General features: G+C 48.5%; 1 protein-coding gene across 2 annotated transcripts in view; it reads left to right on the top strand.

The window, feature by feature from the left end:
- CAMKK1 (calcium/calmodulin dependent protein kinase kinase 1) overlaps nt 1-18,527 on the top strand; it is a 109,230-nt gene that overhangs the window by 63,601 nt on the left and 27,102 nt on the right. For both annotated transcript variants that reach the window (XM_064467670.1, XM_064467671.1), the window contains exons 8-9: nt 1,269-1,290; nt 3,238-3,326. In XM_064467670.1, the coding sequence (XP_064323740.1) occupies nt 1,269-1,290; nt 3,238-3,326 (111 nt within the window). The remainder of the gene's footprint in view (nt 1-1,268; nt 1,291-3,237; nt 3,327-18,527) is intronic.

Below are 18,527 nucleotides of genomic sequence, written 5' to 3'. Positions count from 1 at the left end.
CCAACAAAACCAAGCTCTCCCTGTGGAGCAAGGTAACAGTCCCAGAAATGGCAGCAATAGCAGCAGGACAAGTGGGGTAATCTCTTGGTCCCACCGGGGGTCCTGGGGAGATTGCACTTGCCCCAGGCAGCGAGTAGTGGCTGTGGCTGTGTTGTCCGTGCCCTTTGCTCCCCTGTGCTCTGCCTGGGATCCCATGAGTGGTTCAGGCAAGTCAAGCTCATGCCTCTGCAGTTCCCTCGGCAGCAAGGGGAAGACGTGGGTGCTCAGGATTGAGCCTTCTGCGAGTGGATTTCCTCCCTCCTGCTGCTGACCCAGCTGATAACTGCGCCTTTCTCCTTCCAAAAATGTCCCCCACTACAAAGCAAAACTAGAGAAAATGGTGTTTGCTCTTTGCTAATTACTGCTGGCATTAAGTACTGCTGTGAGCGCTCTGGAGTGCTCATTGGAAAGAAAGCAGGGGATGGAGGGTGCTGATAGCAATGGCACAAGATGGTTGAATAATGAAATGCTGCCATAAGCTGTGGCTTCTTGGAGAGCAAGATGAACGAATGCAGGCTGGCTTGTTGTGTTTGTACCTTCATCTGGTCTAATATTGCAGCTGTAAGCAGGGCTGCTCAGATTTCTTGGGAGGTACAAGAAATCCTTTAGTAATTCATGAGGAAAGAGCTCTCCTACTGGATAAAGGCAGATCCTTCTGTTTGCAGAACAGATCAGAGACAGGATCAGAAAAACACATTGCCTCTAACCCCCTAATCAGACAGAAAAACTCATGTGCTCTACAGACCTCAACTCACACCAACAAATCTTCTCCAATTGCTCCCGCCAGGGAGTGTTTACCTCTGATGGCCATGTAGCTGTGCTGCTGATTGACACAGCAGAAATGGAGCAACATGTTCTTACAGCATCTTGTTCAGTATTAGCAATTTAGCAGAAATATCACACCAAACACCCTCCCTGAAGGTACTGAATAAAATGGGGCTCAGATCTGCGAGTGCTGACACCGGGAGCTACAGCCATGTGGTTGATAAATTAGCACCCGCTGCCTCCCTGTGTGGAGCTGGCGGGAGGTGGGGATATTTGTCTTTGCTGAAGAGATGAATGTTTTCATTTTGCATCCTCTGGTGTTCTTGTCGTGGGTGAGGGAAGAGAAGTGAGTGAAGATAAATTGATTTTGCAGGTATGGGAATGGATGTGGTTTTGCAGGTGCTAAAAAATGAACAAGCCAAGTCCCCTCTTCTGATTCATGACTTGATTTCCTTTTCTTGCAGTGTTTGACCTCCTAAGGAAAGGGTAAGTAGCCCTCTGGGATCCCTTGTGTTGAAATTTTTGGTGTTCATCATCAGCTTCCTAGGTGAAATGGAGGTTTGATATGTACAGTGGGGCAAACCGCTGTCTGCAGGCAAGTGCAGAGGAGGCAAAATCCAGCTGTAGTTGCCTTTGCACTGTCACAGCCTGGAATGATGTTTTGAGTAGTGATGGGCTGGGAGGACGTGTCCTGGTGTCAGGCTTTGATCCACATAAATTTGATGCCCATTCCCCATTAGTTGCCTGGAAGAAAAGGTTTTAATAGGAGTACTCTGCTGGGGTTACAGCCACATCGTGGCTTCCTCTGGCACAAGGCATGTGTGGTTGCATCAACATTTACTTGCCACCCGCTGCCTTATTTTGCCCCTAGCACTAATGTACTGTGGGAGGCTGTTTTGTTAGCATGTTTTTCCATCGCAGGAGAAGTGATAAGGTGGTGGGAGTCTCCTCACTGCTTTTTGCTACACCTGTGCTGAATCTACAGCCCTGCAGAGTCACAGGGAGGTCGGGAGAACTGTGCCCAGGATGGGGGAGATTTCCTGAAGGGCTTATTTTTCTCTCTGGCCCCATGAACAAGCCTCTTGAAGGCTGCCAGCTTCATCAGGTTGCTGGTGAGAGGCTCCCCAGTCTCCCTGGTGACCAGGCTGATAACTATCCTGTAGGAGAGGGGGAGGAAGAGAAAGCTCCTGTAATGGGCTGTGGCCAGGGAATGTGCAGCTCGGCCAAGTGCAGCCTGTCTGCCTCTAGAAGGCAATTAGACTCCATTAGCGGCTCTGCCAGTCCTGCTGCTCACATTATTTCTCCCTGGTTTCAGTAGCAGAAAAATGTGCATGAAGAGGGAGGGGAGGCAGTGGCAGAAAAATGCAAATGGGAGATGAAGGTCATTGATCAAATAGCAGTAAGGGAGAAGAGAGAAGTGCTGCAGGAGGAGTTTGCTGCTGGGTGCTGAGGGGAAGAGCCACAGAGCCTGGTTTTGATGATGGGCCCTTCTCAGCCAGGGTTTGGTTTGCAAAGAGAGTGTCTCAGGAGCACTCATTGAAACCAGCCCAAGTCAGTGGGCGTATGTCCAAATGAGAGGACAAGCTGCCGAGTACGGGCAGGATTAACCCAAGTGCAGTGAAGTCCTTAGCTCCTGCTATTCATCCGCTGGGCAACAGAAGATGCTGGCTAGCTCTTACAGCCTCTTTGCCCTCAGCTTTCAGCAGGCACAGGCAGAAGAGGGGCTTTTAGAGGATACTGTGCATCTCAGCAGTGGCGGCATACAAAGGAAAGGAGAGGAGAAGCTGACCCAGGTAACCTTGGCTATTTAGGGCTGAATGGCTGAGTTCTGGTGGTGGCTGAACCCTAAACAGCAAAATAGGTTTTCAAAGCAGTTTAGTGCAATGCACTGGAAATATTCCCGCTCAACCTTTGAGCCAACAGTTCATGTCTAGTTTCTGCCCTGGTTTAGACTAGCTGCGCGCTGATGTTGCTTCAGGACTGAGCCCCAGCAGGCATGACATCCAGTGCACAGCAAAGGGCTCTCTATCCCCACTGCTGCCTGGTACCTGCTGGTGATGCTGGTGCTCACAGCGATGAGCAGCTTTAGCAAGAAACCAAAGGCCAGACCCAGTTTTGTTCTTTCACTACACACTTACCTATTAGGACTCTCAGACAGCAGCAGCTAATCCTGGTGTTGGTGAGGTCTCTGTGTGGCTCATGCTGGCTCAGGGACAGCACAAAGCCACCCGTCGCCGCTAGTTGAGCTCACTAACCGAGGCAGCACCACATCCAAAAAGGATGGCTGTGCCTCCATCCTGTGTCACTGTAGCCAGAACCTCTTGGGAGCCTGGCCCTCAATGCTGAGGACATACTGATGAAGAACCTGAAACTCCTCCAGCAAGGAGGGATACTGCCATTCTGCAGGCTACTTACTCTCCTTCTTTTGAACAGGCCTGTCATGGAGGTACCAAGTGACCAGCCCTTCAGCGAGGAGCAGGCTCGGCTCTACTTCCGAGACATTGTCTTGGGCATCGAGTACTGTGAGTACCACCAGCACTGTCAGCAGCTTTGCAGAGCGTGTGCGTTGGGCTCCTGCTCAGCTGGGGAGAAGCCTCTCCCCTCTGGTGTCAGTTGAGTGAGCAAGGTCCCCTCTAAATGATTGTGATGGGGTTTGCAGTTGATGGTGGCCCTGCTCAGCTCAGATTTACGCAGGCAGTATCATAGGTGCTGGCAGCAGTTATTCCTTAGAAAGGGCGTCATGAAAATAGTGGCTTCCTTTTCTCTTCTGTCTATCTCTTTTTGGAGAGCATATTTGAAGGCAATAGCAGAGCCAGAAAATGGGTGTTTGCAGTGACACAGACTGAGTCAGTTAGCTTCAGCTGGAAAAAATTGATGTCTCCAGCTTAGCAGGGCAAGAGCTGGCAACCAGGGCTGGGAGGGTGTCTGTCCTTGCCTGTTCCCTCCACAGCATCAGTTTCTGACTTGTCATCACTCAGGGCTGTGTCATGACTAGAGCCCAGTGTTGCTGTGCCCTCCCAGGGTCTTGGTGACTCAAGTGTGTTCCAGGCTCTGTCCAGAGGCTCCAGCAGCAGGTTTCCTGTTTGTAGCCCATTTGATTATCATCACCTTTTTTTAGTAAGTCTTCTCCCAGTGTGACCTGAGGCCAGAGTCTTGCTGAGCACCTGTCCTGAAGAGTACAAGGAGGCCGCAATAGGCCTGTAAATGACAGCAGGGATTTTTTTGGCCCTGTTGTAGTTGGTGTCCTTGCTGGCATGAACTGGGCAGGGGTGGGAGAAGAGGGAGAGCAGTCTATCTTGTGAGTGTGGAACCCGAGGAGCAGCGAGGGCTGGCTGGTGTTCCGCTCGTGGACTCTCTGCAGAACTGGCATGTCCTTGTAACTTCTCGCTCTCCGCAACAGGGAATGTGAGGCTGCCAGATGATGCATTTTGCTCACCGCTGATCTGCAGACCTTGTGCTGCAGGCTTCATGGCTGGGCATCTCTTCTGCTGTGCCAGCAGTGGGAGTATACCCATGAAATTGCTGGTTGCTTTCTTGTCTGTAAGACAGAGCTCTGAAAGTAGCAAGCACAGTACAGTTGGACACTTATACATGCAGGACACATCTGTACCACACAGGGGGGTGTGGGTCAGAGAGCCTGGAGCTTTGATGTGGTGTGGCATTGGTAGCTGGCATTACTCTGTGCTGTGTTTAAGCATATTACACTGCACATTCCCACTCCTCCTGAGCCTCCTACCAGCATTGTCATCAAGTCAGAAGGCACAACTCGGATCCCCTGTTGCTCACTTATATTAGACTGAGCCCTCTTTCCCTTTTCCAGCAGAAGGTCCCTGCCTTTATCCTCAGCATTGCTCCTTGCACTGGAGCAGTTCGTGCACAGGGTGCTACCAGGGACCCACGTAACATGGAGGTACCCATGAGTCGGCTGGTCTGCATTTACTGCTCGTGCACCAGCTGGGCACATTGTCAGGCAAACTGCTGGTGAGCTGCGTTTGTGCCTCTGTGTGTTTGATTCTGCTGTCCTCCTTGTAGACAGCTCTCTGTAGAGTTTGGTGTTCTCATCATCTGCTTTCTCTGCGCATTGATGCACTAAAGTATTGGCCATGGTTGGATGGCTGAATATGGGGAGGGAGAGATGATACAGAGGCAACTCATGACTTGCAGATCTATTTGTTTTCTAGAGGAGTCAACAAACACGTAGATAAGGTGATCATGTTACTACACTGTGTTTCAAGTGCTAAACAGCTTTTGATGAGATCCATTAACAGTAGCTCATAAAGAAGCTCCTAAGTGTCTTTGTTTGGATGGCCTCTTGTGGATTAATAACTAGACAATCAGCAAAGCAGGAATGCAGCTTTCACAGTGGAGAGAAGTCACTAGTGCAGCTAAACAGGAATCCATAATGTGGCCTGCATTGTTCAATATATTCCTAAATGACCAGAAAAAGGTTAGAGTACAATAAGAGAGATTGGTGATGACAGCTAGTTATTCAGGATAGTCATTGCTAGGACTGACTGTGAACACTGGCAGGAAGATGTCGTGATAGCAAGTGACAGCATGATAAAATGGCAGATAAAAATTCATGTTGCTGACTGCAGGGTAATGCATGAGGGGGAGAAACAACATTAAAAATATGTACGTAGTGACGGGCTCCAAATTAGCTGCTCTCACTCAGGCTTTGTTATAGATAGTTCTCTTGAAAATGCTAGCCTGTTACTTATTGACAGCCGATGAAGCTAACAAGATTCAGGGAATTATTGGGAATGAAATAGAGAAGAAAACAGAAAAAGCCATTATAGAGTTATTTGGATCTGTAAGAGCTCTTGGGTACAGGCAAGAAGTTTCTTGAATATTTTGTGCATCTTGTCTCAGCCTGTCCTGTGGGACAGGAACAGCTCTAGAACTGAAAAAAAGCCTGAGAAGGGTGATCAGGACGGTCCTGGAACATCTTCTATACAAAGATGGAACAATATCTGTACAGAGATAAGACCAAAGCTCTTAAGATTTGAAAATTATCATGGGAAGGGGTAATATAGCAGTCTTAGAAAATCCTAAGTGTAAGAGTTGGTGAACAGGGAATGAATCTTCTGTCTCTAAAGGTATCAAACAAAATAATCAAGTAGCAAGTTTAAACCAGAAGGAATTATTCTTTCATGTAGCATGTAATTAAACTGTGACGTTCATAGCTAGAGGACATAGCAGGTGCCAGAACTAAACGGGCTCAGTGATTAGACAAGTCTATAGAAGAAAAGAGCATCAAGGCCTATGAAATATTAGGATGCAGACAGAGTTTGCCATCAGGTGCCTAAAGCAGGGACTATGGGTACTGAAGGTGTTACATCTCTCTGCCTGATGCTTTCCCCCAAGATACTGATCCTGGCAGGTGGCAGAGTACTGGGGTAGGTGGCCTTTGGCTTGGCTCCTCTTCCATCCAGCGGCTTGTCCACACCATCCTTGAGGTTGCTGCTGTGCTGACCTGAGAGCAGAGATAGCTGCGTTGTGCCAGGTTCTGAGAGACTGATCTAGGTTAGCTTGGCGTCTCTCAGGCATTGCAACCTTTCATAAACCTGCTGGCTTTGGCAGTGCAAATGCACAGTTTTGGTAGCAAACCAGAAGGCAGGGCAGCCAGTAGAGGGAGGGACAAGGACGCTTGAGCAAGTGATCATCATTCCCAGTCAATGAGCAGCGTGCAATGCGTGAAAGGTCAGACGTGTGCAAGACAGAGCCACGTCACCCTCACTGTTTAGTCCAAGGTGAGATTTTCCCAGTTGTTTCAACCTTTGGAAGTAAATACCTCCTTCTCTCACAAACTAGACGGAATTGTTTCAGATGTGCTTTCAAAAAGTCGATGTGTGGCTGTATCAAACTGAAAAGGAACATTTCATGCTGCCATAGTGCTTTGAGCCACATCTGCCTCCATTTCACCGATCTCTAGCGGCCCCTGCAAGCTCAGCAGCTTGTCAGAGCCAGAGCAAGCCCTTAGCTTTTGTCAAAGACTCCCTTGGTTTCAAAAACCTGTGGTGAACAAGTCTCTGAGCATAATGAACCTTGCTGAGGCAGAGGAAGGTGGTTTGCAGTGCCTTGGTCCATCTCCACATTGAAACACAACACCACCTCATTTTTTGGCTAAACCAGCGGGTGGGAATAAAATCAATGTTTGCAAGTCTGTGATCATCCAGAAGCTTCCATGTCCTGCCAAAATCAGTCAGGTCACCCCAGGAAGTCAGTGGAAATGTATGTATGAATGGGAAGCACAAGATTGTTTTTTAGCAGAGTTTGAAGGGCAAAGACTGCAGCTTTTTATATTCTCATTAACATTCATATTATAGCAGAACCTGTATGCCTCAGCTGGGAGATCCAAGCTCTGCTGTGCTGGATGCTGCTGGCGTAACAGTTCCTGCTCAGAGGAAACTTTTAAGTTTAGAAGATAGTCAAAAAGAAAGAAAAAAAAATAAAGTATGGTTAGTCCTAGGTAGAGGGAGTGAAACAGGGCAATAAATTGTAGGATGCCCAAACACTCCCAACCACAGGAACAATGGGATGCTTTACTTTGGGCTATTGATTAACCACTTATTTTATTAGCAAATGAAAGTTAAAAATGGTGTTCTTTCAGAACTGCTGGGTAAATGCATGGCAGTTATTATGTAATTACAGAGAAGTGGTGCAGCGTTTGTGCGCACCGAAGGGAAAGTGTTGCCAGGCAATCTAGAGATTGCAAGGTAATTTTACAGTAAGCATGCATAATTGTTATGTAATTTGGGGACTCTAACTGTGCAGCTGCTTGAAGCTTGCAGTCATCACAGCAGCAAATGCATCACTGCTGGTTGGGTTTTATTAAATTAGAAGTTGCAAACTGGATTTGTTTTGGAGTCTGCAAGGTGTTAATCCAGGCCAGCGCGCTGCCCTTGGTGCAGGTGGTATGTGGTGAGTGGGAAGGGGCTGCAGGAGCCAAGCCAGTGGGGAACGTGAGCTGACATTTTAAATTACCGGTGGTGGCACGCGGTCCATGGCCAGTGCGTGTCTGTGGGGACTGGACGCCACCCGTTACTCCCGACACTTGCCTGGGGTGGAGCCCTCCTGCGAGAGGGCTGGCTCTGGGGGGGAGGCGGTGGTCGCTGTGGTGAGAGCAGAAACATTCCGTGCCAGGTGGGAAGCCTGGCCTAGGCACGGTGGGAGGCAGGGAGAGATACCCTGGAAAGAGCAAAGAGCTCCCTCATCCAGGCGATGCCACAGTGCTGCCTTGCTTTGTCTACTGATTTTGGCTGGGTTTAGTACATTTAATACTGGGAAGTGTGCTTCGCTACATGCATGGACTCGGTCTTTTTCACTGATCGGTGAAAAAACAGAGGCAGATTTAAGGGCTGAGAGATGGGGAGATCTGCCCATGGTAGAGTATCCCTTCCTCTGGCCCCCGAACAGCTGGGAAAATATTTTAAGCTTAAATGTGGTAATATTACTGGTTCACCAGTTCAGTTTTCGTATGCCTGTCTTAGACCTGGGCTCCGTTGTGCGGACCACTTTGGGAGTCATTTAAGCACATGCAAACTTTCATTTCTGTCCTGGTGAAATCAGCCTTACAAAGGAAAGTGCTTTTGTTCCCGCTTGCAAGACTTCCCCAGCATTGATGGCGTTGCACACGCACCTTTGTAAACTGGGGAGGCAGGCTGCTTGTTGGAAGTACCACTGAAGTGGTAATTCCAGAATCTACTTTAGTGCTTTGGATGGAGAAGTTTTGCTGGATTATTTGTGTGATTAACTAAAACATGGTACATGTTTAAGTGTCTCTGAATTGTGGCTATGTGCAATTACCTCCCATTCTGCTTTTAACTTCCCTCTAGTAGTGCTTTCTGGGGTTATTTAAGCTTTAGTCTCCCTTCTGGTAAGGCAAACATTGCTTTCCCGATGATACTTGGCAAAAACGGATGTGCTGGATAGTGAATAGTTGCCAAAGGAGTTAGCAGCTGCGGCAGGAGCCCATCCTGAACGCCGGGAGGTGAGTACGGTGCTTCCCCGCAGATCCAGGCAACTGTGGCTTGGCCCAGGGTGCCTCACAGCCGGGACCCACCAGCAGCGTGGGTCTGACGGGCGTCCAGCCGTGCACCCTGCAGCGTGCCTTCCAGCACCCTGAGACTGGTGGCTCAGACATTTCCTCGGCCAAAGGTTGTGTCTTTAATAGCCTCTGATACTGTTCCATTCATTTGTCCAATCACTTTTTAAGCTTGGATAAATCTTCATCTGCTACCTCTTACTTACATACTGTGGGGAGCAGTTCCCATTCAGGGTTGAGTCTGGTCCTGCAGGTTTCAGCTGATGCCAGGAGTGACTTAAGAACAATCATGGCCTCTCTGTGCCACCCCAGTCTATAAACCTCAATCACATCTTATTTCAGGGGTGGCTATTCAAGGCTGCAGAGTCCTTGTCTGTGCCAAGGGTCCTTCCACCCCTTTGACCATCCATTAGAAAAAGATAGCAGTCGTGGAGCCCCCTAAGCCATATTAATTGAGGGCGCAACAGTATTTCAGAGTTGTCTTCTACAGTAAAAGTGGCTGAAAATACTGCAGGAGTTGACACATCCCTCCTCCCAACAAAGCCTACAGGTTTGCTGGACAAAGACAGATATTCTGCTGTTTTATTCGGATATCCTGGATACGGTGATACCTGAATACAGGTTTGACTTCTTGAAGGCAGTAAAATTTCCTTCTCGACTGACTCGGTAATGACTTATATTTAATAACTACACAGGAGATGGGTTTGCTGAATGAATGTGAATTTGGTGTCATGCCAGCTTGCTTTGGCAGATGAACAGTGGAAACCAGTGCTAGGTGAAGCATCTAACAGGATGATTTTCTTCCAGTGTCAGGCTGCTGTCTGCTCGCCAGAAATTGTTCCTTATTGTGAGCAGATGTTTGGTTCAACACAAGAAGTAGATACGTTAAACTCTTCTCCAGTGGTGGGAGACGTATATGGGAGCGGCAGAAGATGTTGTGAGAGAGAAGCATACTCCATCAGAAAACATGAGGGATATGCCAGGCAGGTATCCCAGTTTGGTTTTAGGTTGGGACACAAGTAGCTTTGCTTAGTAGGAGCCCAGTAAAGAATAAGAATAAGCAAACGAAAGGTCCGTCTAAGCAGATAGCCTGGCTGTGATGCTAGCCAGGAGCAGACGCTTAGCGCAGAACACTCATGCAAGCTTAACTCGGGGGAAAACCCTGCTGACTTGCACAGTCGAGATGAAGGACAGTGGCTGTGCCTTCTGCTGTTCAGCTGCAAGCTTGGTATTTTACCTGACTCTTGAGAAGCTGAAACAACTGCTGTCAGTGTGGCTGAAAGGAAGAAGAAACATTTCCTGGGTTCTCTGGAGAAAATGCATGATTTCCCTACTGTGGCTGTGTCTAGGGAAACCTAGACACAGTCTAGGTCCTCTCTGCTTGTCTTATCTGAGCTATTGGGTTGGAGAGAGGGTCGGGACACACAACTAAAGCTGTTGGGAAGTTACCTTTCCAGCGGTAGTTCCCTGCAGAACACCTGTATGAATGCCTGTGATGCTCTGGAGCCCTGCACGCTAAGTCTGGAGCAATAACAAAGTGCCTGACGGGCAGATCAAAAGTGGCTTTTCTGAGATAAGACAATCTACTTGATCATCAAAATGCGAGTATAATATCCTTTATCTTAAAAGGAAATTTAAGCAAACAAATCAACATCAGAGTCAACACAGGCTTGTCTATTCTGAAGAATACCTACTGCGATGTAAGGCTGGGGTAGGCGTGCTCAAGCGTCAGTAGCGTAGATGGGTTTGATCTGGTTTGGCCCTTGGCAGAGGTGAGTTCCTCAGGCCTCGTGTTGGCGTGGGCCAGCAGAGGTGGGACACAGGTCCCTGATGGAGCTGCTGTGTGCTCCACTGTGTTTCCCAGTGAGCTACTTTGATCCATCTGTGCCTCCATTCCTGTGTGCGAGATGGGGATTTGCTCCTTCCCTGCTCTTGCCTCTTCCCTGCGCAAGTTTAGAGCCCCTCAAAAGGGAGCATGTCAAGGTGGGGGTTCTCAACTGCAGCTACAGCTGCAAGGTGCTGGGTGTTATAAATGACACCACAAGGAGAGGAGGGGCTGGTTTGTGTTTTATCACTTGCAGAGCTCTATTTAGATGATAAAAAAACACAAAAAACCCCTTTCATGTGGCTGCAAGAGTTGCCAATACTGGTCGATGAGGACTTTGTACAAGAGTGAGAGTAATTAGCTGGTGGAGCAGATCAGAGGGAGGTGCTAGAACCTCTTAAAAAGATCAGGCAGCTTGATTTCTGTTGCTGTTTGATGCAGTTAAGCAAGTGATTGTGCTTGGGGTTAGTCACATCCCATGGCGCAGACTGAGCAGGTTGTTTTGGCAGTACTTGCTGCATGTACCCTGCTCCCCACTTTCTCAGTGGTCCCTTGAACGTTGGCACCTGTGTAGCTGTGACAGGAAGCTCTGCGTGTCCTCGCTGACTGGTGGAATATGGTGTGCTCACGTGGGCTGGAAAAAGGACGTAGAAAGGCAGCCTTTGGCAAGGCTATCTCTCCTTCCTCTTCCCCACTGCTTCCTACCAGCAGTATCCCATACCTTATCCCTTCTGCCAGGAGCGCCATGGGCGACAGGGTGCTTTCCCTTCCAAAGGACGGGGAAGTGCTGGGTGTTGGGAATCTCCCTTTGTAAAACCTGGGCGTAAGCAAGATTCCGAAATGGCAGAGGTTTGATGGATGCAAGGAGAGTGGAAAAAGAGTGAATAGAGCTGAGAAAATCTGAGGTGGGTCCTTGCCCCAGCTGCTACATGAAACCCCTGCAATCGGCTGACCATGGGAAGGAAGGTGTTCCCCTTGCACACCCTGCTACATCCGTGTCCTCCGGCTCTTCCTCAGCAGAGCATTTCAGATGACTGCAGAGGCTTGCTTCAAAGAGCAGCCTTCTGTTCTAAGCTCTGGATGGTGGTGCAGCAGTTTCCTTAGGAGGGTGTTAAATCATTTCTTTGCTACAGGGGTGATGTGAGAGTAATACTAAGCAGACTCTGCAGTAGCACCATATGGATTGCTTTTGCCCTTGAATGGGAACGGGATTCTGGTTTTAATCAAGTATAATTCAGCATCAGCCTCAGTAAATAGCAGGATGTGTCGGTGTATTGTGAAGTTTTACATGTATAATTTTTCAACGGGCTTTTAGTAAGTCAGTATTAACCTGCTGGAGCTCTAAGGTTTCCAGAAGGGAATGCAGTGAAAGGCACCTTTTTTAAAAGGACATAGGAACAATCTCTCTTTTTCTAGCACTCCTATCTGTGCTCCCTCTTGGTGTTCACTGACTGTTAATCTAGGCAGGCAGTTCACAGGAGCTTGCTTCTGAATGAAAAGGAAAGGCTATTTAGTCTCCGAATAGCCTGTGGTATCTAGATATGAGGAGCATTTGTGAAATGAGTAGCCTGTTGCAAAAAAAGCTGCCTTGTCCACTGAAGGCAGCCAAGGGACTGAACAGAAAGAAATGATGTGCTCAGCGGGGCTTTGCTAATGAGCAGTGATGGAGCAGGGAGGCAGAGCCGCAGGAGACCTGCGGAGAGCCCAGGCAGGGCTGTGTGCTGTGCACGCAGGCAGGAGCCAGCTGGCCCAGCAGCAGAGATCCTCCCCAAAATCTGCCCTTTCTCCAGCCCCATCTACTGTACCACAGCCACTGAAGATTCACCACTGCCTGAACACTGCTTTGCAATACGAGTGATGCAGGATCTCTAAGCCACGACACAGTTTACAGCCGTGATGCTCCAGGACCTCAGCCCTGCCCCATACCTTCCTGAGCGACTGGGGTACAGCGGAGTGGTGAGACCCTCTCAGGGGCCATGTGCGTGCTAACAGCAGCGATGGTACTTGAACTACTCTTCTACTGGTTTTCTGCAAGTTTCATTTTGTAGTTATTGAGGTCGTTTGGCTCTGGCCATGTCAAGCTTAGTTCTGCAGGGACGCTGACCCCGGTTCAGAGGCATGTAAGCCTATGCTTTCTTTTAATACCATTCCCAAATCGCCCACTGGCTTTTCAGAGATGATGCTCACAATGTGCCGAAGCGGTGTCCTAAATGAGGATGTTTTGTGACCTGGGAGTACAAACTAGCTGCTCGCTCCCTGGATAGGCATCACCCAGGGTGTTTGCGGGCTTGGCGGAGCCTGGGTGGCGGAGTACCACCAGGCAGCCGTGACAGCCTCTTGGCATTAAAGTCATGCTGCCTGTTGTCTAGGGCCAGGTGAGAGACCATGTTTGTGGTGCTGATGAAGTTACGGGAGAAGTGGGCGCGGACTGCTTGAAACTGCTGAAAGGATGTGAGTAATCCAAGTGTGCCGCTGTAGAGGCTTTCAGGGAATCCATTCTGGAACAAGGTCTGCTGTAAGGACCAGCTGCAAAGTCACAGGCAGCTTTTCATGAAGCTGTGGGTGCTTTTTTCTGCCCCTTGTTGGGAAGGTGTGAAAGCAGAAGCAGGCGGCCCCAGCACGGCATACCCTACATCCTTGTTGCTCTGAGAAACTCTGGGTTCCTCTGTTTCATACCTGAACACCCAAACCATTATATCAATGCTGCTAATACCAGCTGAGTTAAAATACATTGTAATGAGGAAACAAAACAAAATCCTGAAAAGCCAGATTTTCAAGGAGTCCTTTTATTTTGGGTAGTTGCTTCATATGGGCTTGACTTTGAACACCGAAGTGTGGGCTCATCCCAGCTGCTACAGGCAGTAGGTGCAGCGTGCCTGCTAGTGACTCTGAAATTGAGAGGGACAGAGGAAGATGGTCCTTTCCCAACTGTTGCTCGCACCCTGAGTGCTATAAATCCTCTAAGGTTGTACCTCTTCACCATACAGCATGAGCCTTCAGGAGGCTCTTCTTAGGTGCCTGCGCTCCATGCCCAAGGTCAGGAGACAGTCTAGATTTTTAGACACGATCTCCCTTGCTTCCGAGTACCCTGGGACTCGGGTTTGACTAAGTCCAACTTCGGATGTGCCCAGTCAGGCTTTCTAACAAAAGTTGTGATGGAAATGTAGTACGTGTGCCCTCACCTGTCGTGCCTGCTGTGTTCGTGGGGTGGCTGTGAGGTTTAGCAAACAACTATTTCTAACGTGCTTTGGGATCTTTGCCTAGACAGTGCTCTAGAAATCCATGGGATTGTTATTCTGATGCAAATAGGCCTGAAATACTGTTACCTTTCCACTGAAGTGAAGGATGGGTCTAATAAAACTGAATTTAATGGAGCACTGCACAATCAGACTTTCTCCTAAGGGCTGTAATATCTTTCATTGTTTCATTTTTATTATGAAGAGGTATTGATCTATTCTTTGAATTGGGTCTGTCAGCACAGGAAGCGCAGAGCATCTTGGAGTCCAGGGAAGCTGTTCCAGTTAGCTGCTGATCTCTGCTTTTAGAGCAAAATCCTTTCCAGCCAAAAGCAACAAATGGAACCATTTTGTCTGTTTGTCAAAGCAGCTTCAGTAAAGTGCTCTGCTTCAGCCAGCTCAGAATTGATTTTAAACTCAGGAGGGATGCAGACAGGTACGTCTGCGCAGGAATGAGTGTTTTTCAGCTGTTGATGTCCACCTTGCGTGTGGCACATAGGGCCTGGGAGGGGAGCACTGATGGGATGGACCTCCCCAAGGCTGTGTACATCCAGCACCCATGACCCCGTGGCTGGATGGCATGGATCTCAAGGCAGTCTCGCCGGGGCTGACATCTGCCTGCTGTGTGAAAGCTTCTGTAATGTCGGAAGCAAAAAACCCAATGCCTTGTTGTGGGCAGTCTCTTTGAGCAGGACACAGTTCCCTCTGGAAGGCACGGACTCAGCTTAGGGGTTCCCAATTCCCCATGGAAAGAACTAAGGGGAGGTCGTTGGTTGGTTTAAAAGAAAATCCCCAAACCCTCATGGAGCAAGTTGAGGTGTGGTGATACAGCTATTTTGTTTATGTTCCTTTAACGCACGTTTGGGGTCTTATTTACGTTGAAGGTGCTTTTCCTTCTCTACTGTGCCTGATGCAGCCCTGCTCCTGTTTGCTGGCATCTGTGTCACGATGTGTTCTTAGTCCCGTGCACAGGATGAGTGTTTTGTTTCTGGGACCTCTGATCCTGGCTTCCAGTGACGTGCAATAGCAATTCTAACGAAGCTGCCTTTCGTAACTGCTGCTCCTTATGTCTGTAGAGGGAAGGAACTTGCTCCCAGATGCTTTAGGCTGGTGAGGTTAGAGGCCTAATTTGTGCTGGTGATTGTGCTTAACTGATGGTGGCTCTCACCTGCTCCCCTGGGGGTGGCTCCAGGGGTTGGTGGTTGTCCCTTCTGTACAGTCATTAGCAGTCTGGAGGGTATCATTAGTGGTAGGCTTTTATTTCTGAGATGCTTAGCTCTCCCTCTGGAGTTCTGCAGGGATAAAACCATCTTTTCCTTTTTGTGTTGTGCTGGAAATGCAGATCATGCTGGTTTAACGAGTACCCTTCCTGCAAGACAGCTGTCCCTGGGCTTCCTTCACAGCGTGTGGCAGTGATGCTGTGTCACTGCAGGCACATCCTGCTGCTTGGCCCATCAGCCTTTCGCCAGCCCTGCTGAATTAATTGGTCCCTGCTCTTCTCCCTGCAATGCGTTATCTCCAAGTGATCTGGACTTGCAGCAGAAGTTGGTGGGTTGGAAAGTTTTTCTGTGCTTAGTGGTGTTGATATCCTGCAGATGAGAAGTCCTGCTTCCTTTCTGCAGGTCTCCAGCAAGCCAGGCTTTTTCTGTTGCCTACAAGTAGACGTGGGAATGATTTTTGAGGAACCTTGTCCTCTTTGTTCTGCAGCCCTGTATTGTACTGAGCTGTACCAGTGGCATCACACAGCACAGGAGAGGATAAGACTGCATTTTGAAGCCTGAAGCCCGTTTTGGATAGCTGTGCAGGGGAGGATGCCCACAGCAGCTGGCAGACCTGGGACTTTAAGAATTGTGGTTCTTCAGAGCAGAAAAGGGATTTCAGGTTGCCTTCATCAGGTTAGCAGCTCCACACCAAATTGTTTCTCGGCAGACGTGAGGTCTTGCTCTTACAATTTTTTGAAGCTGTGATGGAGCCTCGTTCATTTACACTAGCTGGTTCTCAGTGCACAATTTGTGTCCCCTGTCCTTCTCCCTTCGTGGCTGTTGTCTTTGCACAAGGCAGTTAGTCAGGGGAGAGGATCTGCAGATAGTGTAAGTCTTTTGAGCCAGCTGGCACAAGACACTCGTTACTGTCACCCAAACAGCATGGCAAAGCAGCATGGCACGTGGGTTGGACGCTGCTCCCAGCACCGCCACTCCTGACTTGGCCAGCCATTTCCCCTCTGTGCCTACCTCCTTCCCATCCCAGTTTGTTGTTATTTAAACTGTGTGCCAGGTTTGCAGAAGCTCCTGGCTGACACTGCGTCGCAAAGTCCTGGGACGTGTCAGGCACACTTCTGAAAGCACAGCCTGTGCTCCTCTGCCCCACAGGCACTTGTGCTAATTTTGTCCTCTGAGCAGTCAAGGTCAGAGCCTGTCGCTGTCCCTAATGCTCACGTCAAGCGCATGGATGTTCTGGTCTGGGAGGCACAAATGTTCATTGACCCTAGTGTTTGATGGCTTTGATTTTTTGCAAAGGATGTGTTTCTTATTTCTTTGTGCAACATTCATATTCCTCCTGTGCCTAACAGCCAGCAGTGCCCGGACCTGGTGGGTACCGGGCTGAGATGGGCACTGAACAAACACAGACCATCTGGCAAACAGCCCACATTTTTCCTCTACTTTTATTAGATTGTGTAAAGGCAGGGAATGTGTTTTACAAGATAAATAGTTATTTGATATGAGAACTGGTTTGTGGTTTTGTTTTGGGTTTTGTTTTTTTTTTTTTACTTTCCTATACGGAAGAAATAATAAAAAGCCTAGAGTACCTGCTTGCCTAGTGTAACTCCCTCAGTTTTCACAGACGTGGCTCCAGGGATATACTTGTATGGCCTACATATATTTGTGGCCTCTATTTTTTTTTTTTTAAGAGGCATTGGCACTTTTAGCCTGTGGTGTCAGGCACGATACCAGACACCTGCATGAAAGGCAGCTCATCATCTCCTGAAGGGAAACTACACTCACTTTTTTTTTTTGGCTCTCCCTATATTACCATAATGAAATGTCAGTTTGCCACCAGCTTTGCTGCGGAGCAGATGTCTCCTCATAATTGCTGTTGTTGCAGGGTTTTCAGTGTTTATCCTGACTGTCTAGCCGGGCTGTTACAGCATTAATAGTTGCTGCACATCTGGAAGAGGATGTAAGTGCCAGTGCTCTCCGGCGAGCTTGTGTCTGCTGGGTCTCCAGATCAGCTCTTTAATGTGCCATGGGCAGCATCCCCTGGCAGCGCTTTAAACTAAGGAGAGGTCCTTGCAGAAAAAGTATGTGCAAGTGTGACTTCCCCTCCCTAGACACAGCCTGCTGGAAAGGTGGCTTGAAAAGAGCAGAACGGTTACGTGAAGTTTGTTCTTTCTTGGTCCTAAAACACAAGCTGGTGGGCTCCGTAGGGCAGGCTGCCTTTGTGGCAATGTGTTGACCAAGTTTGTAAAGCAGGAAAGGGTTAGACCAGCATTTTCCCCCACCCAACTGCATATTTCATAGGAGATACAAAAAATGCTCGTGGGGAGCATAAAGACAAACATGCTCCATTTCCAAAAAGGAAATGTGGAAGTGGTGGTTGGGACTGAGGGAGGAGGGGGGATGAGAGGTCCTGGTCCTGTTCCCCTGGGAAGGGCAGTAAAGACTTAAAGGATTTCCTCTGCTGTTCAGTAAAGTCTCTTGGGTTTTCTATGGTTGTGCTTTTGGGGTCATTTCGTGTTCTGAAACTTGTTTTTTTGATTATTTTTTTTTTAAATTTGTTCCCCACGTTCCTGAGAAGTCAGCCACTTCCCTACAACTCTCTTCTGCTGCTTCATTGAGTGGCACAGAAATGGCTTTCTTGCAACTGGAATATAGCTTTCCAGATAGCTTGTAATGAGAGGGATTTTTGTTTGTTTTCAGTGCATCTCAGCCTCCAAGGTCTTTGCAAGGGTTTCTTTCAATTTGGATGTACAAGCACTTCAGCTGGTGCCCCCAGTTGGCCTCGTGGAGCAGGGACAGAGCTGGAGTCTTTGCTGCAGCCTCACGGAGCAAAGGGCCACGTGTAGGAGCAGTCTTTGCTCTGAACAACTGCGTGGCAGAGGTTTGGCCACAGCTCTGGGTGCAAAAGTGGTCAGAGTGGCTGGTGGATTTGGAGTGGTGCAGAACAAGCTGAGGTTGTTTCTCAGCCTGCGTCTCTTTGCAGTGAGGCCCCATTGCAAAGCGTGGCTAGAGAGAGAGAACGCTTTTTTGTGAGCACTGGCACCAACTAGCTGGTGATTGCTCCCCCATCAGAGTTATGTTCTGAGTTGGAAATACCTGCTGATTTCTGAGCTGCTGGCTGGACTTGGTGCTCAGCTGCTAGTTGTCTTATTTTGCCTAAATATCTGGGCTTGTTTCATTCTGCCTGTGATTCTGCCCCTTTTGATTAGCTTTATGGCACTGCAGTTTGAAAATAAGCAAATCAAAAATCAGCCTCTTTTTCTGGATCTCATAAACCTTTAATACAGCCAGGTGCTGAATCCATCAGCTAGTCCGATGAGGCCAAGCAAATCTGCAAGACTTGAGTGATTGACTGCTCTAACAACTCTGCTTGGTCCCGCTGGTTGGGCTGTTTCTGG

This window comes from Phalacrocorax carbo, chromosome 17 (assembly GCF_963921805.1).
Source record: "Phalacrocorax carbo chromosome 17, bPhaCar2.1, whole genome shotgun sequence".
Taxonomy (NCBI): domain Eukaryota; kingdom Metazoa; phylum Chordata; class Aves; order Suliformes; family Phalacrocoracidae; genus Phalacrocorax; species Phalacrocorax carbo.
The sequence above is the reverse complement of the archived record's forward strand: the minus strand, read 5'-3'. Positions and strand labels throughout refer to the sequence as shown.